The following is a 23,505-nucleotide window of genomic DNA, read 5'->3' as shown; positions in this document are numbered from 1 at the left end:
TTGGGTTCTATCATTAGATAGTCCTTACTCTTTCTTCTTAAATATTTGATATCATTGTTCTTTTTTTGTCGTTGTATGTATTAATTTAATTTATCTTATTTATTGATTATTATGCCTAGGAGTCATATAAATTAGAAATATTTCTTTGATAAAAAAAATTGTTTAGTAGATACATCATAAGTACAAACAAATAATTATTAATTATTTTAAAATGCTGACCTAATTTTTTTTTTTCTTAATCAAATATTTATTGTTATAATACATATTATTTAGATTAACCATAGATTATTTTCTTTAACATGTATTTTACTAATGAGATCTCTACTCTACAATAGCATATATTTTATGTATAAATATGATGGGTAAAAAAAAAAATTGTGTACGTTTTTCCAAAATTACACTATTGTAAAAAAAAAAAAAATGGTATTTAAGGACCTGTTCTGATTTACTTAATTATTAGATGATGATATACAAAAAAGGTAACGCGGAGTAACATGTAATTAAAATCCTCAGGTCGTCCGTACGACTGTGTATTTTTAATTACCTTCGCGGTCTCGGAAGACTATAAAAGAATCACTGCAGTTGTATACATATAATAAACTCCCGGCGGCGGTGGCGGCGGCGGCGTCTAGCGTACGCATGTTTATAAATATATAATTGATAGTGTTGACACGAGCGTGTGCAGCTAATATAGAGAATCCAGTTGACATTACACACGATGGAACGCGCGCGAGCGCCTGCGAGCGCGGTGAAGAAGGTGGAAGGATGATGGAGTTTAGGTGAACGGGTAAGGGTGACGAGGAGCAGGAGGAAGAATTGAAAAAAAAACCAAAAAACAACAACATACAACAACGATCTCTTGTGACGGATCTGTTGGGGAATTAATAAAAAGTGTTTTATGGCTGTTTAAATGTCATGTTGTCAGTGTATGGTAACCGGTAAACTGGTCTCTCCCCCGAGAGAACCGGCGGAATGCGTATTTAATAGCGCGTTTTAACTTATGCTGTCTGTGTGTCCGACGACAATTAGAATTCCGAGTCTGACAAAATGAACTGCTGGTGTGTTTTTTACAAGTTGTTACATGGTCGACCTGTGTGGGTTTTTTACCGCCCTCTCCTCCACCCCCCGTCACGGCTACTACCCCGCAATGCCCCCCTCGCGCACGTATGTCCACAACCGTATAGTCACCGCCGCGATGCTGCTTGCTGCCGTTGCTGCTGCCGCTACAGCCGCCGCCTCTGCCCCATTCACCGCGGCTTTGATTTATTTACTGTTCAGATGGCCATCTCCCTAATGCGCGTTCAATATGCTGTCGATAGGGGAGAACAACAAGCACAACCGTAGAATAGATTGAAAAGAGCAAAAGAAAAAACACACAACGACGGCGACCACGATCTCTTTCTCATTACCATAATAACCCGTCCATTAGGAGAACAATAGTTATACTTAAGAACGTTTTGTTTCGGTTTTTTCTTTACGATTTAAACATTTTTTCATTATCTTTATTATTTTTATTCAACTGCATCGTACACTCAATGCCATTAATCTCGTTCGAAATATTTGGCACGGGCGCCCCTCAAATGGTTCGAATGTTATAGATATGGTTGACCCGTATTATTGAGTCCACGCGGTAGCCACAGACATTTTATACTTAACATAAATCATTCATGACGATTATTCCATTTTATATAATTTATTTATTCAATTTATGTAAGTAAATTATTGATAAAAACATAAATTGATTTGAGTACATCGTATGCATATATTATATCAATTATTGTTTATATCTTTTCTACACGTGCTGCCGAGTATGACGTAAAAAAGATTTTCGAGTGTTTATTTACGATTTGATTAATTCATATTTATAAACAAAATTAAGAGAAAAGAAAATGATTCGTCTATCAAAAGTGCACTATAAGCATACGCTTACTGAAAATTACTAAATTTATGCCAATGAAACATTAATCGGTCAATAACTAATCAAATAATAAATAATGTATATAAAGCCATATAGGTAATAATTAATAAGACGTAATAAATGTAAGCTGCTATAGACTCGAATATTGTATAAAGTAGCGATCGTTTTCAAAAAAAGTGTTGTATTCATATTTTTAAATATAAAGGTCTATATTATAATGTTATGTTTATATAAATATTGCCGTCAGATACTCAGATATGAAGATTATGTAGTCCTTACAATATTTAGATAATCGTATTCGATTATCTTACTAATGAAATAATACTTATAATACCAAGTAGTAAGTACCTATCAACTAATCTATATGGTAGTATCTAATCCTTGGGTATGTAAGTAATCTCAAATTAAGTTTTTTGGGATATTTTTCTATCAAGGACATTATGAATATTATGTATAAATTACCTACATAATAGATCAATTTTACCAAATTGCCCTCCTGGGTTTTGTCATAGAATAATATTTTATTTTTTGTTTTTTTTTTTAAACACCAAACATTTAAATACACGTATACACACATATATATAATATTTAAATTTGTATAAGCAACTAAATTAAAATATATACCCAATGTTCAATTTTCTAATTTTTTTAAATCAACTCTACCATAAAACATCCCTAATAAAACCTTTATTAGAAGTAATTTCGCTATGGGAGAATAAATATTATTTACGTCCTATTGTATAACCAGACCGTTCATAATTTCTCAATGTTTGGACTCTTTCTATCACACGCCCAATATATCAGTCCCAACCCCGTCTTGATATGTATGAGCGTAAAGGGGGATAAAGAACACGAGAAGTCGTATTTTGGTAGTTAAGAACCGTCGTAGAATCGTTTTTATAATGTGCTCGAAGGTCGCAGAAGACACATATAATTTTATTAATGTTCCGTAAGAAATCGGAGCTGACCTTAAAAATGCATTGTCACAACATTTTGGCAAGAATCGCGTCGGCCAGCGGGTGGGACGGCAATGTAACGTTTCATTGTCCCAGACTGGCCGGTCGGACACACACTGTTGTACCGGAACGAAAGATGCGCGCACCAAAGGCATATTCCAATTGATACGGTTCGCTAAGTTTTAAAAATATTATTATTTCGCCTTTTTTTCCAATAATATTATATTTTCTATAACATAAATCGAATGGGTATACAGTTAGCGTTTTGACTTGCTCCTCCTCTCCTTAAGCCCCCTCGGGGTGACGGATCGAATTTCGATTTCACGATCGATGCACCCGCGGGGGAGACGTTGCACCTGAGTTGCCCCACGAAAACTTCATTTTACGTTTGGTCCTTTAGAATAATATAAATGGTACGTATAAAATATTTTAAAATGTTTTGTTAACAATGGACTTCAATTTCAATAATGTTTTAGTATGAAAAAATAAGACTTTTATTTTGAATGAAAACAAAATTAGATTTCAATATGTGTATATAATGTTTATTTACCTATTTCAAGATACTATGAGAAGTATGACAATGAATGTAACAAAGTAGTTTTTCAGTAGCTATGTTTTTCTTTATCAATGATATCCAACTGACAATACAAAAAGACAGGGTGCTACAGGTCTTTACGATTTATGGACGCAGGTACCTATATACTTCAATGTTTTCAATTGTGTTCAATACATAACGGTACATAAATGTACAGCATTTTATTTGAATTATTGCTTATTAAAATACCTTTTCAACACCCTCTTCACCCAGCATTCAAAATATTTCCTACATCTTTTTACCACAGATATTGACTTAACGTCTGAAGTTGTGATTTTGTATCCCCGATACGACTTACTACTCAAAATAAAAACCAACCTCGACATTATTCATCGAACCTACCAACATTATAAAATTAGTTTTATGTGAAATAGGCTATAGAAAATTAAAATTATATATACAGTTAAAATATCAAAATATAAACCAATATTATAACAACTAACTAAAATTTGAGTTTTGTTTCATGTAAATTACCATTACGAGTATCATCATAAATAGATTCTAATTTACTAACAAAATGTATCTAAGTTTTTTATTAAAATGTATAATATTATAATGGTACTAACTATACATAATATATTTACATGGCTATTGGCTGTGTATAATGGTTATATGAGTAATTTATATGCATAGTATAGTATATTATGTAATTATGAATTTTGATGTGGTGTATTAGGTGTATAACTTCATTTTATGTATTTCTATAATATTATCATCGATTGTAAAGTGTAAGTTTATGAACGTTATACCTGCAGATGAAAAATGAAAATTCTTAGATGCTGACTATTTATGCTTCCTAAGTTAGATAAAAATATACTTAAGTCATATATATACATTATATAATAGGTATTATTGATATTATATAAAGAAATCGCACAAAAAGGGACACTTATATACTTATGTATGTATACAATAAGACTCTGTGAGCTATACATATTATATAGGTATATACTTGAATAATTCACGCGGGTATATACGACAATACGAGGCGCACTTAATAAAGTATTGTGATTTCGAGTATATTATTGCGACGATTGTGTATGTGTATTTGAAATGTGTGTTCCCAACATATTATATTATTATTGACCGTATGTATATAGATAACTCTATAATATGTGTATTTATTATATATATATGTGTGTGTATTTAAAGCTGTGGTGAACCATATATATGTAGATTGAATATTTTGACTGCACGAGGTGTTTGACTCGTGACCATCAAGATGGCGGTATCGATTTACCTCATCCCCGCCCCTGCTCGATGCCCCCTGAAGGGAAACTCGCGCTGTACGATCGGTCTATGTAATAAAAGGTACACGAGTCTCGCGGCGGCGGCCCGCTAATAAACGCACCGCGTACACGGCCCGCTTTCTGTATATATATATATACACACGAGGAGCTGTTGCAATAGAAAGAGCGACCGATCTCGGAAGGGGAAAAAAAGAAGAGGCAACCGGTTCTCTGGTGTGGTTTTTTATTTATTTATTATATTATTATTTTTATTTTTTTTTATTTTTACGACTTTGCCGACGACGACGACGACGACGACGACGACGACGACGACGACTAAGACGACGACGACGATCATCGATCCTCGTGCGTGCGTGCGAGTCCACGATTTATCGTGCAGTCGTTCCCACGCCCACGCCCGCGTGTTCACGTACTACATAATATGCCCATCCGAACCAAGACCGTTGCCACCGACGCCGTCCAATATGGCCGGTGAAAGCAGCCGCGACAGTCGAGAGTCCAGGCCGAGGCGTATGGGTATGTACGCGTGCAGGCGAGCTGCGACTGCGTTTGCGAAGCGTACGGCGGCGTGGCGATGACATCGCGAGGCACAATCGTGTCAACAGATTTTCGATCTTTTGTACAGTAAACTTTGATCAAATTATAACGATATTTAGCAACCGGTGACTTTTATTATATTGTAAAAGCTATAAATTTATCATCGATAACGATGTGGTAGAATTTCGTGTTTACACACTACATAATAATGGATACCCATAAGAGGTATTTTTGATTTCCCGTTATTTGATGCGTTATAAGCAGGTTATGTAATACACGAAAAATCCGAAAAACACGATAGGCTAGTTTTCTATGTGAGTACGCAGAAAACGAAAAAAATATAACGAATCGAAGAAGTGAAAATATGTGTTTACAGAATTTTTTTTATTAAAAACTTAGACTACAGAGTACAAATAGGTAGTAATGTAGTGTTTAAGTTAAAAATCGTACGTGTTGAAATTAATGTCCAAACAGATTTCGTTCATGTATTATATATATGCATATAAATTATAAATCGTATAAAAATAATTTTAAATTTTGAACATCGACACATTAAATGCCTATTTACAGTCATACGTTATAATAATTTACGATACACTACATTATATATGCCTATACCTATTATATGAGACTATGCATATAATTTTATAAGAATATTTAGCTATATCTATTTACTACAGAATTACAAAATACTTGCATACTATAATAAATATTTCAAAATATTATTTATGCCATATTATATTATCGTCTTAGTTATATCTATACCTATAATAATTAATATTATGTATATCTGGTACTTTTCTAGATTTATACCTACGTATTCGTTGTGATATTTTTATTCAGTTGTCGACCATATAAATTTTTTATTCATTAGAAATTTACATAAAAGAAAAAAATCGTAATTTAATGGTCAAAATATACCTGGTGTATTTAATTTTTTAAATTTTAAAAACTCTATGTATTTATATATTATTTCGACGTACACATAACGGTATATGTTTGGTATGTAACTATATATGCATTTTTTATGATATTCAAACATTAAAACGTTTTTTTAAATACATAAAATTAAAAAAAAATAATAATATATATTATTATATATTTTGAATAAAAATAAAAATTTTGGTATGCCAGATATACATACATTGATTTGTGTTATGTATGGACTTTGTTTAAAAGAATAAATAATAATACATAAATTTATAGTTGTTGTTATAGCCATAAAATGAAAAAAAGTGTTAAACATTCATGCACCGAAAAAAATATAGTAGGTATATTATAGAATTTAAGAACCGTGAGAAACAAGTCAATCACTTAATGCTATTTATGGATTCTTGTCAGCTATTGAGCTATATGTGGTATTCGAATTCATTAAATAATACATTTTATTAATACATATATAGGATATAAAACTCTGTTCCCGTGGACTCAATTACAATGCGTCCTATATGAAGTCAAACGAGGTACCTACCTATACATTTATATCCATTTTTCATTGAATCTTTTCTTTTTTACGTTATTTTTCTTTTATAAATATATTTAATCCATTAATCTTTATAGACATCCTTTCCTTTCTTAAAACTCGATGATACCCATCATATAACCCACTTATATGTATTATACTGAATATACTCATATAAACGAAACATTTAAAGCAACTTACTATAAGTATATTTCCATTTTTACTGTCACTATTTCATTAGTCGTTATAGTCATTACCGTAATTAGTAATAAACTTCAGTTATCTATACTACTATAATAGCGTTTAACTATATTATATACTCATCGCGGTGTTTAAATATAATATAATATTTATTTAAATACGTATAGTTAACATCGGCTTCTTTTAAAATTTTGATAATATTCGATATCTTAGCTACACACACACACAAATAATATACATATACATATATATATATATTGGATAATAGATACCGATGAAAATTAATATGTACCTAATACCTATATACATACGTAACTATTCAGCGTGAATGGTATGTCGTTATTGCATACTATATGAATATGTACGTACATAATAAAAAAAATTAATGAAACATTTTTTCTCAATGAAACTCGACACCACTCTATTTCGTCTTATTATACATACGATGTATATAGACGAGTTTGAATTTCATTTCACGTCTACGCAGCAGCTATAGGTACGCGTAAATGCAATAATAAGGCACAGTACTTACACGCAGTACTCGGCGAATTCGGAATTTATGTACACGTACGAATAAGGGTCACGAGAATAATTATTATTGTGTGAAACGTTTTAACAATAACGACCGCGGAGAGAACGACGATGATGCGACGGTATAGATTTTGCGCACGACAATTGTGGATGGTTTTCTCGAGATTCGGCGGTGTACACACGACGTTAGGTATATCGATTATCGGAAAAAGAAAAAACGAAATACCAAAACGTCCGTGTGGCACCACCGAGCGACATGGATATCGTGTGTATACGCACGACGGACGCGATTATATTGCAGCCGGGAGATCCGTATCTGCTATGGATGCGCGCAGCATCGCGCGCGGGTCGCTGCAGCCAACCCCCCCGTGTGCACTTGTGCGTGCGTAACGCGTGTGTGTTACACACGCACGACACGACCGGCGGACAGGAGAGATGACACGCTGATCCCCGCGTGTCTAGACCGCGTCCCCTGCTGCCGTCCAGCTAGCCGGCGGCCACAGGTGCACGGCGGCGGCGGCGCGTCGGTGACGCATAAACGCCAAATACGCTCTGTGGCGAAATAACGAGACCGGACAGCCGTGAACGCGCCGGGCGACGCGACCGACGAAAATATCATATTATATATATTTTAATATATAATAATATTATGTGCTAAGGTATATTATATTATATACGTTCGTATAATAATAATAATATTTAAACGTACCCACACGGGCGGCGGCGGCGGCGGCGGGCCGTACGGTATAACGCGATGCGACGCCGGCCGCGGCGTGCGGCCGACAGAGACGGAACGAAGAACGTGTACGCAGGCACAGACAAATGAACAAACAACGCGTAATAACAATGTTATCGGCTTGTCGGTTCGCATTGTTGACTAGACACAAACATGGGCACGAGCCCGAATATTTTATTATACACATATTATTACGCGCGCGCGTGTGTGCGTATAAAACATATATAATATATAATATTATACGACATATGCGTACTGTGTACCTATAATATTATTATCGTTATAATTGTTGTTACGAGCGACGGAAAAAAAAAAAAATAAAAAAATTATCCAATTAAATCGGACGGGGGCGAGGGGACGGGTTTTCTGCTGTCCGTTGCGAATTACGCGATATTTTTTCACCCAAATTTAAACGAACAATGGCGCGCTTATCTTAGGTTTTCGTAACGACCGTCACGCCGCGTTTGATAAGCATTGGTATAGAGTACTCGTATACTACACATAATAAATCGTAATAAAACATTGTAATTATTACAAATATTACAAATGATATTATTACGATATTATATTGTCGTCGTTACATGTACTCGTATTTATAATATTATTATTATGTTTTTGTTCGTCCGCGTTCGTGCTTCTGCTAAATCGTTTCGAAAACAATGCGGCGTGCCCCTCCCCCCCCTTCAGTTTACGCTGCCTCGCCGCTCCGACGACATCCAAAGATCGAATTACACGCGTATCACAATAATTATATACGACTATAGCACCGCGATATCGTTATAATCGTACCTTTCTCCCGCAGGTCGCCCACGACCGACGAGCTGCCGAAAATCGTGTGTCGGTATAATAACAATATACAGTCGATAAATCGGAATTTTTTAATTCGACGAAATCATTCGTAAAATTCGAATTAATTTTGACCCCCCCTTGAAATTCGAGTTATCGAGACTCGACGCGTTCTAAAGTCGTCGTGTTTCTATAACGTCCGAATCGATATTATTATAAAAACTACACGTAATATATACCTACGCTCTGCGCAGCGGACGACGGCTAGACGGACGGGCGTCGCGATAGTCGTCGACGACGATGACGACGAGAAAAAAAAACACTCGAGTTCGGTGCATAATGCGCACATATATAGAGCGTACTATATTATATACTGCTGGCTGCTGCGCGGAGTCGATCTGTGCATACGAATGACATAACAGCACGTGAATAACAATATGTGCTGCAGGTCTCCATAAGAGCGTCGTCATAATATACGTAGGTAGGTAGGTACCATAATAATATTATAATTCGGTGTCGCGATATTCGTTTTACGCGCGACGCTGAAAACATTTTTAGCGAAAACCGACAATGTGTACCTCCCAATGGATTATCATTATAATATTATTATGCCGGTCTAATATTTCACGTAAAAAGATTAATTCTCATGATACGCTCTATAATAATATTATAACGATAGATATACATTCACGTAACACCGCCGCACGTATTAAAATATTATATACACATAGTATTTAAACATACGGATACACGATAGCATACCTTATATTGTGTTGTATTATTCAATATCTATAGGCATATAGAATTTCTCTAAGTTTATCGTAAAATATTTACGTATAATATGTATATACATATAATATATAAATAAACGAAGGATTTCGTTACTCGTGTTATTTCTTTATGGTCGTGCACTCGACGGCGTTATCGTTCCGGGCCGATAATGTGTCATTCCGTCGTCATGATAATAGCGCGTTATAGACGTATTATATAATATATCATGTGTAAATCTTAAACCGAGAACAGCGAGACGTGTGCAGCGGTGCTGGAGCAACCATGCTATAATGGCTAATATTATTACGCGAAGAACCCCCCGATGAGGCGACGAGTTGTCACCGGGAACACGGGGGTGCGATCCCAGCTGACAAATTTGGGTCAAGGTAATAGTTTACACTCGACGCAGGCGGGTGGCTCGTACCTATAGGCACCTAAATATATGTCATTTATAGAAGGTCGCGGTGCGGATTATATGGGATTGTCGTGAAAAATAAAGGAAACAAACGTGTAGAGTTTGGACGAAGACGAATTCTACCGATTAACGGGGTGACCGAAGATATGACGATATGAAGAATGCTATACATACAACTATGACCAATGTACATTGTACAGTCATGTATTATAATATTATGGGTTATATTTTATGACTGTAAAATAATACTAGGTCCACGTGGACCGGAAGTGTTTGGACACAAAACACGCACGTGGCACAAGTCGGATATGATGGACTTTATGATACCTAACTACATAATATTATATAACATCATGAAGAGATCAAATCAAATCGATTAATAATACCCATCTATATAACGGTTTTAAAGGACGTATGCGTATATTTTATCACGGTTGACACAAGACTGCCAGGACGAGGTAATAGCCGTTGGTGGTGATGACGGGATAGATACTAATAGTATCTGATGTGTATAATAATATAACAATAATCGTCATCGTATTACGCGCACGTAAAATGTAATGGAGTGAAAAAGCGTGAACCTTACCTGAGTCATCAGTCGATCGGCACCTGTGCCCTCGTCGTCTTTGAACTCGATGTCCGCATTGTAGTTGGGTACTAGCTCCATGAACCTGGAGTCGTTGCGCTGGACCCGACCCTCTGGTGGTCCGCTGGCGGTGATTGAGTACTCGCTGACGTTGGGCTCGTGTTGCTGAAACACCAGCGGCTTCATCTTTCGCGGGTTCCGGAACTTGGACGGGCCCCGCAACGGGCCGCAGCCCTCCACAGCGACAGCCGCCATCATGCACACAATCAACGTCAACGTGTACCTCCACCGGTATCTGGACGCCACCGCAACAACGCCACCGCCGTCGCCGCCGTTCCTCATATCCGGCTGCCAGACACCGCATTACCGCGGCCTTTACTCATACAGCAATCGGTTGCTACACGTCATTAAGAGATTCGTGCGTAAAAAAAAACAAAAAAACGAATAGTTTTTATATACGTGAACATTGTTATTGGACACTACTTAAGTTAATTTTTTTTTTTGAAAGAAGCCAGAGAGGATACAAAAATCTGCTGGCGATGTTATTATAATATTCAATTTATACAAGCAATAAGCATTAGTAATTCATCAGATTGAAAAATCCTATAAGTAGATTTTAAACCGAGCACTTTCGAACACTGCTCAAAGCGATTCATCTTAAGTTTTAAGTTTTTTATTTCAGTAGATATAGGTAATAGAAACTATTGAGAGATAACTGGAACATTATATTATCATAAAAAAAAAAAAAAAATAGTTAAAACAATAGATAACATTTTTGAAGTTCTAAACAGTCCACATACGAGGAAAAATATAATATCAAGAAATATTATTATAATTATTGCTACATTATATGTTGTATCGAGTTGAATGAAACTAGACGAGTGCGTCATATAGAAATAACTGACCGGCTCCTTTTTATTTATTGAACTTGAAATTATTATTATTTATTAAACAATTTTCTAGTACTATATACTTGAAAGAAATATAAAATAAATAATAATTAAGTTTTGTAAAAAAATATTAGTTTATAATATTATATATATTATAATAAAAATATTGAATAATCTGTTCTCCTGTTGAATATAATTTATACTTGTCTACCATTGTATTTAGTGTTTGATCAACAAGCGTATTAGAAATTTTTAATATTTTTAAAGGGAATTAGGTATGTGATGTTGTAAGTATTACAAGTATTGATTAGGAACAATATCATTTTTTAGATTAAAAAATCTAAAAAATGAAAAATTAAGCAGACTTGTGGTTGTTTTTAAATTTAATTATTAAAAATGATGTAATTTTATGTAATACTATATGAAAAATATATAAAATACTATGTAATACTTTTAATTGACCAAAATACTAATTTTTGATAGTCAATAATTTAAAAATGTACTTATTATAGTTTAAAAATTACAATTAGATCAAAAATTTATAGGTATATATTATTTATATTTAAATTTGTTTTATTAAATAATAAATCAGGATATTAATGGATCACCGTCATATTATTATAGGTTATTTTATTATAGGTTACAACTGTATCTAAGTATATTGTATAGTGTATTATTATTTTTAATAACGTAATTAAAATTGAACAATATTTTATTTTATTTAAAAAAATATATAATATGTCTAATTCTTAAATTATGTCTAGGTATACCAGATATAGCCCGATATACACACACATTTCGATATATGATCGCTGTGTAGTGTGCAATGTGTATGTGTACGCGATATACTATGTTACGTTCGATATTTATGTACCTATGTAAATAGAATATCTAACTAACACATGTATAAAGTAATATTAATAGACCTACTAAAAATTATTATAGATCAGGTTTTTTTACTATTATAATATTCCAACTAGGAGATAAGATAAAAGGTAACATTTCGACCCTGACTACCTAAATGATTTAAGCTATATCATAATATCATATGTAAAAGATTAAATAAAAGAATCTGTAACGGGATTTTACCAAGAATTGTATCCACAATAAAAAAAGACTGTTCCCGCTGAGAATGTTTTTTTATATAATCTATTTTGCGGATATGCAGACCTGCAAATAGGTACCTATAAAGAACCGTTTGCCGTAAGCATCTGTTAAGTTAGGTATACACCATATATGATTTTGTGATTTTTGTGATCTTAAATCTTTTTTTATGTCTAGACACAGACACACAGTGATATGTGTGAAATACCTATGTATTTATAAGAATTTCGCTGTACTAAAAATGAAACTGAATTTATTTGATCATTAAGAAATCATAAGCTTATTATAGTTTCATTATTATTAATTACTATGATCAGTCATTAAATTAATGAATGTATATTATTAATTTATAACTATATGAAAAAATAATTAATCTTGTTTAATGGAAATTGATGATGAAAAATAATATTATAATTACTATAATATAGTATACTAAACTACTGTTGAGTACATTAATTTTATCAAATTAATTACAAAGATGATAACATATTTTATGAATCACATATCTTTTATTTTGAACTAATTTCATTTATGACGAATTTTCTAAAATTATATTTTTTTTTCAATACTAAAAATTCGTTACACTTTATTCGACTAAATTTTATATTATATTTTATAGTTATGTCGGAAACATAATAATAATTTACAATTTCAATGATTTTTATTTAATTTTACTTGAAGTTTTCTTTATAAATTACCTAGAATATTTAATTTATTCTAACATTTTGGCGTATAATACTTGTATTTTAATAATTCACTTACCTTGTGGATCCCGATTATTGGTATTTTGTAAATATCAAGTTGGAAAAGATTAAATTAGTCCGAGTGGTGTGCCGCACTATAAATGCGCGTTCGGCGACTAGCCGTTACCGCACGTTACACAATTCGAAATAACGAGATATTAATTTTTTAATCGATAAAAACTATCAACGAAACTTAATGCACGATATCAAACTGAAAATGTTTAGACCATTTTTTTCAAAATGGTACTTTTCAAAACCGATCTCGGTATAAAAATGATGGAAAACTTCGAATTCGGTACACTGAAGTCGCGCCGAACCGATCCTGGTAACAAGGTCAACGAATTTGAACCAGACTCTGTGATGTTGTTGTGGGTGTGAGCCACAACTGTTCTCCCACCCCAGTGTATGGAGCTCCGCCCAATTCGTGGCCGCCTCCATGTACACGAGGACTGCGTCGCGTGTGCCGCCGGTACCCGACCGCCGACGTACGCCGAATAGTCCGACAAACCCGACTGGCGCTCTTGCGGTCTTGCGGAGCCTTTTGTGCACTTCAATAGACAAAGGTGTAACGTTCGTTGATCGCCTTGCATGGCGATCCCGTGAATTGTTTTCGAGACACCGATCGCTTCCGGATCAAGTCACCGATTTTGTTGTGTCAAAATCCTTTTTGGTCATCTTAACATAAAGGTAAAGGTGTGGCAAACTGTATGATATTGAGATACACATATGTGGCCTTTTTTCATATAGGTACCTAAATAAAAATAACAATACCTATTCTAAGTATATATTTCGCGAAAAATCTGTAGACAGAATATTATTACAATAACTTTTTGAATTATTTCATTTTATAACAAGACCGTATAGTAAAAAAAAAAAAAATAACACTGCTTCGTTGGTTGCATTATTCTAGAAACTATACCTATATATAACCTATGTGTATCTTAGATGTAGAAAACTGGGTTAGTCCCTTTTATCTTCTTTTTATTCTTGTCGCTTGAAATTGATTTTTGACGTTTCTTCTTATGGCGTCTTTGCAAAACTATTATACTCGTCAGTACTCACTACTCAGTATACTATAATCCTTACATATACCATTGACAGATATAGATTGCCCATTTATAGTAGGTATATAATACTGTACTGTAGGTATATTTGCAGGTATCTACCTGCCAAAATATGTTAAGAGGATTAATAGGGTAAATTTAACGTATTACACTATCACATAGTAAAGTAGGTATATTTATAGCAAGAAAATAATGTATAGGTAGTTCAAAATTAAAAGTGTTAAACAAAAAATAAATTATGTTTAAATACCATAAATATAGAAATGTATTATTAATAAGTCACAAATATTATAATTATATTTAATGTTAATTAGGTGGTACATTATAATGCAGATTTTATAAGATGTGAAATATATTTTAAAATTATAAAATCGTTAAATATAAGATGTGTAAAGTATATGTTATTACTTATTACTATAATATTAAATGAACTATTTTTAATTTTTATCCAGTGACATGGAATTAGAATGGGAACTTACAAGGAGAATTTAATTATACATTTTCAACGATTTATATAAGTTTAGTTTTTAGTCTTTTTATTTTGAGCATGAGCATAGGTACAACTTGCATTTTTTTAAACGGCAACACATTTTCTCAATGCCAGATTTATATAAATTTAGTTGATAAATTATTTTAATCTTTTAACTTTGGCTTTAAAGCCAAAATTTACTTAATGCATAAAATCGTACGGAAATTTCAAAAATCATAAGTTTTTTGTTCTACTTGATAGTATAATTTATTAATTTAATCATAAATATAGTGGTGCAGTTAGACTATTAATAGTACACATTGTAGAGTTTTTAGGCTCCAGGGGTTTAATTTTACAGACTTGCAATTCATTTAAATAAATTTTAAAAAAATCCAGGAAACACTTGCGAATGTATCTTATAATATTGAGTAAGCTATTGTAATATACGAATGCAGATGAACAGAATGTGATGTACTTTGTAATTAAATGCTGAATTATTGTACTATATGGATATAAAAAAAAGATTCTGAGCAAAAGAGAAAAGCGGATTTATCAATTATGTGTGATAATGAAAAGGTATACAATAATTAATATTAATTATTAAACATTAATATTATAGGAAGTGTTTTCTAGTAAGTTAAACTAATATTTGTCTAAAAACAAAAACATTGCATATAACTTTTAAGTAAATACCGACATATCGTTGAATAGCGTAAATAGGTCCATGGAGCAATAATGTAAGTAAAATTAGTTTAAATATTTTGAAAATTTCATTGGGTACATACAAATAGAAAATAATTATATATTTAAGCAACATAGTAAAAAATTTCAAGTTCCTAGGGTTAATAAGTTATCGATTACAATAAAATAACTTAACTGATTAAAAAATCTTACTATCGAAATTTGTCGAAATTTGAACTTTAAACATTCGTGAAAAAAACTATAACTGTATTTTTAGTGTTATTTAATTGTTGAAGAATAAATTATGAGGGCTCTTAACCGAGAATCAAAAACATTCTATCGAAAACCACTAATTGCAAAAGCAAATTTGTTCGTCTAAATGTTACTATATAGATACAAAAAAATATTAATAAAAATACACACATCATTAAAGTCAATAGAAATTTAAAATAATATAATACATGATTTATTCATAGGCTATTTTATATTTTAATAATAGCTATTGTATTGTAAAAACAGACATAATTTCAATTTTTTTATTTATTTCAAATAAAAATGACCTATGGAGAATGGACGTATAAAAGGCAAAAATAATGGAAACAAATAAGAAGGCTTATATAATATATTGGAAGCCATAATGGATTTTTGTGTCAAAACATGTGCATACAAAGGGTGTATTTTTTATGCACAAAAGTAAAAAAATTAAATAATAAAAAATGGAAAATTTTCGATCTTACTGTATCCCATTCAAAACGAGTTGTATAATGTTATTTATGATGACAGGTGACTTCCGCAATATTAAATTTACTGCTATATCAAGATTTATCCAGTTAAACGATATTATTTATACTATTTTCTCATCACCTCATCGCGTGTTAAATGAGTAATATAAAAATGAACCAGTAATATATAGTTTTAAATGTATATAGGCACTATCCATATATATAACTCATAAAAGTCCTAATAAGTTATCTTTACACTATGTATTATGATGGCTACAAAGTCTTAAAAAAAGAGGCAGTAGGTATAATTAAATATTTTGTCAAAATACTACCTGTATAAAATATTATTACCTATTTAAAATTCTTTCTATTCAATTTTAAAAAGGTCTAACCCTTAAGTATCAATGTATTATCATATAATTTGTATCATTAATCACTCGTACAACTGTAGTTGTATTGTATTATCGATAGCGCATGGACAGTTTATTAAATCAGTAAGTGAATCACACTCCGTAATCTGTATAATATATATCTCATTGGCACTATGTATAAATATTAATGCCTAATTTCTAATAATATTACCATACAGATATAACATTAAACGATACAGATTTGTTGTATCGACTTAAATAAATGTAAAAACTTTTATTATATCCAAAGTCTACATATTAGTATATACAATATACATGTTAAAATGACGTTATATCGATCATTTTCAGAGGTAAAAACTCATTCACACGTCAAGCAAACCAAACAGCGTTAAAAGTTGGTTTTAGAATAAGAACATTTATTATGAAATGTATAGATAACGCAATATATAAGATGGATAACCGCATCGGCGTTTTTGAGACATTAAGTGGGTATTAAAAAAAATGTTATGCTATTTATGATGTGTAGGTATAATTTTAAGAAAATCCCAAAAGTCCGACGAGGTCGTATCCGAAAATATATTGTTTCAGTTCTAATACAAATATACTACAGCTGATGTATCTATACCTACGTGTCTGGTATACGCAAACAGTAGTAATCTATATAGTATACTTGCAGTGGTATAGCGGTATTTGTAGGCTCGCTCAGACACACACACACACACACACACACATTACATATTATATTATACATTTATACGGGATGTACGCAACCACGGTGTTGTCTGTGAGAACAGAGATCGTACCCGTGGGATACCGTGACCGCCGATGTACACGCACAGGTGCTCGCTATATAATGTTTCTACCAGATAGACCTTATACATATACTACCTTAATGTGACCAAGTATGAGGTCTATGGTTACTACACCCCCTCCACCGTTTTACCTGTACGCACATGGATACATAATATTATATATACGTGTAATATATATATACTGTATACACGAACTACGTATACACGGTAGGTACTAACGTGCACAAGAAACGTCGGTTTCTCACTGATGTTGCTATATATTACCCGACGACGGCAGCTGGGTCTTCGTCGTCGTCGTCGTCGTCGCTATACGTTGCATAGACGTCGTCTTTTTTACAGCGCGCTCTCGCGCTCTCCTTATTCCTCCTCCGGGCGGTACAGGTGTGCCGCCCGGTATCATACCACTTGCCCATTGGAAGCTGGGCGTGGTCCAAAAGTTGCTCATCATAATCATCATCATCATAATCATAATCGGCATCATCATCATTATCATAATCATCTTCATCACCGTCATTTTCATGATCGTCATCGTCAACTCTGCCGCCACCACTGCGTAATAACGACTTGCTGCAGAGGGTCTCTTCTACAAATATATTATACGATTTATATACGCTCGACCAAAATAGAACTACACTAATATATATTTATATATATTTAAAACGAATGAGCTAGAAAACAAATAACGTTTTTATCCACTGCGTCCATGCCGGTAAGTTATGAGATTTAGAACGTATATAGTTGTTGCATTATTTTTACACTTCATTGAGAACTTTCGTTGGTATACGTACGACTTACATAGATATTAGATACACGGGCTTACTAAAAAAAACACCAACTAGTTCTCCAAACCTACTAATACCTGGCTACCACTAATCTTTTGCCAGTTTGTTATTAATAATATGAATTTTAAATATTTGTCGAATAAAGTACAATAATTTTCCTGCATCATAAACAATTCCGCTTTTCTAAACTTTAAATATTTATAAACTTTTAGATAAAATATTAAAGTATAATTTATTATATGTTTATATTGGTTTAACACTCACCTTTTATTAAACCATTTTTTGGTATAAAATAAGTAAAGGTAGAGTTAAAGTGAGGATGATAATTACAAATTAAAAACCTTAAAAATCATGATATAAAATATGAAAATTATTATTATTTTTAAAATATTTAGAAACTATAATGAGTATTAATACGTATATAATGATACGCAGAAAGACAAATAATAATAAAAAATATTAAAAAACAATATTATAAATTGAGCCTTAAGTTAAAAATCACTCTACTACTACTTAAGTATTTCAATGTATAATAGTATAAGAATAGTTTTACTTATACTTTATAATCATATATTGGCTACATAATAATTATAATAACACATAACATAAGTATAGGTACGAGTTTAAATGTGTAATGCACATTATTACAAATGATTTATCTTTATATGAAAATTTAATGAATAATAATAATGAAATTCTGTATAGTATATTATGTAAAAGTTGATCTGGAACTCAAAACTATTTTTAAAAATTAAGTTTTATGAATCAACATAATTTCTAATATGGTTTCCATAATGTCAAAATCATAAAAGACTTGAGCTGCTTTCGGCTGGACCAGTTGTACAGCTTGATTCGACGGTCCGAATATGATTGTACAGTGTATAATGTATATGCTTACATATATACATAATACGTATCCTTTATTACACAATAATGTTAGATTCAATTATCACTGTGATAGTCGGTCTGCATAATAATACGTATACATATAATAGACCATTGAGGAATGCAGCAGGTGTAATGTGGGACAAAATACAATTTGTGTATGTTTGGCTTCCATACTGCGTAACTAATTTCGGTCCGGAATCGTATATAGAAATACATTTCAAAAGAAAAAATAAAAAAAAAGAAGACGAAAAAAATAAACCATAACTACATCCCTATGTTGATGTTGGAGTTCCGAACTGTTTACATACCACAGTCAAAATTTAAATTATTGCAAAATTTGTTTATGTTATTTATAACATCAAAAGGTACCGACTTATAGATAAGTTTAAGTCATGTCTAACACACGTTAGGTTCTTTGCATCTCTGTTTATAGGTGCTCTATAAAATGTATAATATACTATTAACTCGTACATAAATTTAAACTTTTGAGTATACTACTACCATAGAATGTATTGTGTAGGTAATTATAAACACGTAAAAACCAATGATCAAAAATCAACTTAAATAATACTAAAATAATTTGTATGGTTCCACGACAAAATATCACAGTCAAAATATTTCATGACAAAATATTCCGCATAATTAATAACTCAAAATATTAACCTTTATTATAACAGTAGCAATTAAGTTATTCAATTAACACATTTTAAAATTTAAAATTAAAAATTTCTAGAATTTATCCAAAGCTGGAATACTTCAAAAAAAAAAAAAAAAAAAAAATAATAATAATAATAAAAAATTTAGACTATAGTGGTTAAGAATCGCGGAAAAAATGACCACGGAAAAAAAACCCACGGAAAAAAAACCCCCCAAAAAAAACCTACGGAAAAAAAACCCAAACTAAAAAACACACGCCGGAAAAAAAGCCACGGAAAAAAAGCCCAAAAAAATATGTATACATAATATATTTACATTTATTATAAATACATATTTTAAATAATATTTACAGTAGTAAAATATAATACTTTATTAAATTATACATACATACATACATACTTTTTAGCAATTCAATTAAATTTTATAATGTTTTAACTTAGCTTTTTATTAATTATCATTATTATACAGTTAAGTTAATTTTAATTTTTTTATGTATAGATATAGCCTACAAGTTATTATTATAATTAACCTTATAATTCAACAATTAATATTGTATAAAAGTAGTATTAGTAGTACTAATAGTATTAACTATTGATTGTTATCGTTTTGACACTATTTTATTATTGTCTCAAATGATAAACAAATGTAATCAATGATTATTAATTAACCCTTAATCAATGTTGATTTTGCTTAAATGAGTTTAACTTTTTTTTATAGACTACTATCGAAAATTATTTTTTTAAATTATTATATTATTTAATTATTATGACTATGCGATCTCTCGTATTATAATTATTAGTTATTATTATGTTACCACAAACGAAAATATTTTGTATTTTTAATATTTTGTTCCTATGTTCTATTAAATAATTATATGATAAAATTATTTTAAAAATATATTATTTATTATTAAAAATATATTATATGATTGTAAATCCATTGTATATTAACAATCAACTACAGTTTATAAAATATTTCATAATACAAGATTACAATGATAGCACTTTTTTTCCATGGGCTTTTTTTCCGGTGTGTGTTTTTTAATTTGGGTTTTTTTTCCGTGGGTTTTATTTTTTGGGCTTTTTTTCCGTGGATTTTTTTTCCGTGGTCATTTTTTCCGCCTCCCAGTGGTTAAATGTTGTTGTAAGATATCCTCTGATGAAATTAATAACAATAAATATTTAAAATCAATAGCACATATAACTTAGTATTGTATTAATAATAAAATGTTTAATGAAAAACATATTATTTTAATATTTCTTAATTATTTTTTTTTTGTATTCTATTAATCTCAATAATAATTGTATTATATTTATGTAATTTTTATAAAAAGGTTAAAATTTCGAATTAATATTTACGTGAGATATTTTGTTGGGAATATTTTGACATGTCACTGTACTAAATACAACAGTCAACAATTATTTATGTGCTTACATCTATAGATGTTTTATAAGAGCTAAATAATAATATTAATAATTATATTATACTAGCTGTATATGTTATTAACTAAACTATATATCTACCATTTATTCAACTGTTATATATTATACTACTACAGGTATGCTGGTAAAAAAAATATCACTTATTCTTTTTGATTTCAGGCTCTAATTCAGAGCTTGCGCTAAAGAAATATTAGAACTAAAAAAAAAAAACACTAACTATCTAAGAAAACAAAACTGCTTTACATACCTTTTTTGACTCCATAATGGCACATTGGCACTGTAAATAGCAGAACACAGAAGACTGATCAATCGACAATCAAATGTTTATATGTTATCACAATTCATAGAGTAGGTTAACCTTAATTTGAACACAATCACAATATTTGGCGGCATAACGTAACGGTCATGACCACGGTTTTAGAACCGTTTTATGACCGTAATTTTAATCTTTTGATAATCATAGATAAATATTTATTATCAATGTTTTAATCATAATTTCTAATAAATTCAGGAAACAAAATGTCAAATGGTACCTATGTCCTATGTTACAAGTTCATAGACATAATATAAAATTAATTATTGAAAATTCAAATCATAATATTTTTTATGAACTGCACAACATTTAAATAAGAACTACACATTTTTATTTAGAACTGCACATTTTATGCACAACTGCACATTATCGCAAGCTCTGGGCTCTATAATGTTATATATGAAATGTGAAATTAAGTAAATACCGAAAGTGAAAATTAAAAACCCCAATTTCCATAGAAAACATTAAAATATTGTATCCAGGATTCATTTTACGGGGGTGTTTTAACATTTAATAGAGTCGTGGTAGATGCAAGGCTCTGCCTCTACATCCCCCGTAAAACATAAAAAAACCATATACATTGATATAAGTTATTATATTAATGAAAATTATTATAATAAGTACGAGTAAGATGTTGATGGGGGGGGGGTGTTCTAACACCTATATTACCTCCCCCTAAATACGCCACTGATGGTATTTGTATCTATCTGGTTCTGCAGATGATCTTCAAGATTACAATTGTCTTCTAAAAAAGTAACTACATAATATTATCATGTTTTAAAATAAATTAAGACATTTTTGTATTCTAGAAATAACATATTAATATACTATACATTTATACTTAAAAAATATAAGGCAATTAATGGTTTTGGTAGATAGATCAATATGCCATAAACAACAATAACCTAATGGTATTTTTCTACTTTATAAGTCACTTTTAATATATATATATATTTAATTGGATTTGGATTTTAAGTACCTACTTAGCTTTTATATACGAGGTGTGGCTATTTAAAAACAAGATTACTTTCAAATTTCAATTAAGAGCGTAATCAACTCTTTCGTGGGTAACTGTAAAGTAGTTATAAACTATATACAAATTACAAACCAATGCAACGAATAATATAATTTTAAACTCTTTTAATTAATTACTTTGGATTTACACGGTGTTCGAAGTAGACGATATCGTATGAAATTTCTGGAACTATATAGTTTCGAACTTCACTATAAATATCAGGCAAATTATGCCTAGGTAATCTAAAATTGAACAACGTGTTAATACAAAATATTTTATTGAATTTAAAAAATCTTCACCATAGTGTCTAAATATGTTCACTGAGGTATATTGAAAGGACTCTAAGTAACGACGATAGTACGATATTCGAGGTTTTTAGTGGTATGAAAAGTTTAAATAGATGAATGAAAAAACTAAAAGAGATAGAAGACGACGTGCATCCTGGTCATCCTTGCACATCGAAAACTGATTAAAACATACTATAGAACATCATAAAATTTTTATAAATTTCCTGAAACAATTGACAACGCCGTATTCATATATTATAGACACGGTAAATATCGACAAAGAAACAGTTTAGATTAGACCAAGCCAGATTTATGGAAGGACAATGCATGAATTCTGCAGTAAGTCAAAAGCATCTGCATACAATGCTTTTTCTGTTCTTAACTGATAAATGCATTTCAGTACTAGAACATTCTCCATATTCACCAGATTTAGTACCTTGCTACTTTTATTTATTCCCAAAAATAAAAACTACTTTGAAGGGGACTCGTTTCCGATCAATGAAAGAGGCCAATACGGCGCG

At 31.3% G+C, this 23,505-nt stretch overlaps 2 protein-coding genes across 2 annotated transcripts in view; both read right to left on the bottom strand.

Moving 5' to 3' along the window:
• Positions 1 to 13,847, bottom strand: part of LOC114122492 (desert hedgehog protein) — a 42,055-nt gene extending 28,208 nt beyond the window's left edge. Inside the window, exons 1-2 of the mRNA XM_027985170.2 lie at positions 13,501 to 13,847; positions 10,745 to 11,141 (exon numbers count right to left, since the gene is read on the bottom strand). Coding sequence (XP_027840971.2) covers positions 10,745 to 11,086 — 342 coding nt within the window. The 5' untranslated portion in view covers positions 11,087 to 11,141; positions 13,501 to 13,847. The remainder of the gene's footprint in view (positions 1 to 10,744; positions 11,142 to 13,500) is intronic.
• Positions 13,848 to 14,251: 404 nt separating this feature from the next.
• Positions 14,252 to 21,681, bottom strand: LOC126549037 (prostatic spermine-binding protein-like). The gene is made up of 3 exons (XM_050197385.1): positions 21,617 to 21,681; positions 17,820 to 18,183; positions 14,252 to 14,647 (listed from the first exon to the last, which is right to left on the bottom strand). The coding sequence occupies exons 1-2, from the start codon at positions 21,639 to 21,641 to the stop codon at positions 17,861 to 17,863; spliced, it is 348 nt and encodes a 115-aa protein (XP_050053342.1). The 5' UTR covers positions 21,642 to 21,681; the 3' UTR covers positions 14,252 to 14,647; positions 17,820 to 17,860.
• Between the last annotated feature and the right edge of the window lie 1,824 nt (positions 21,682 to 23,505).

The sequence above is a fragment of the Aphis gossypii genome, chromosome 1, assembly GCF_020184175.1.
Source record: "Aphis gossypii isolate Hap1 chromosome 1, ASM2018417v2, whole genome shotgun sequence".
NCBI lineage: Eukaryota > Metazoa > Arthropoda > Insecta > Hemiptera > Aphididae > Aphis > Aphis gossypii.
This window is presented reverse-complemented; position numbering and strand designations above follow the sequence as displayed.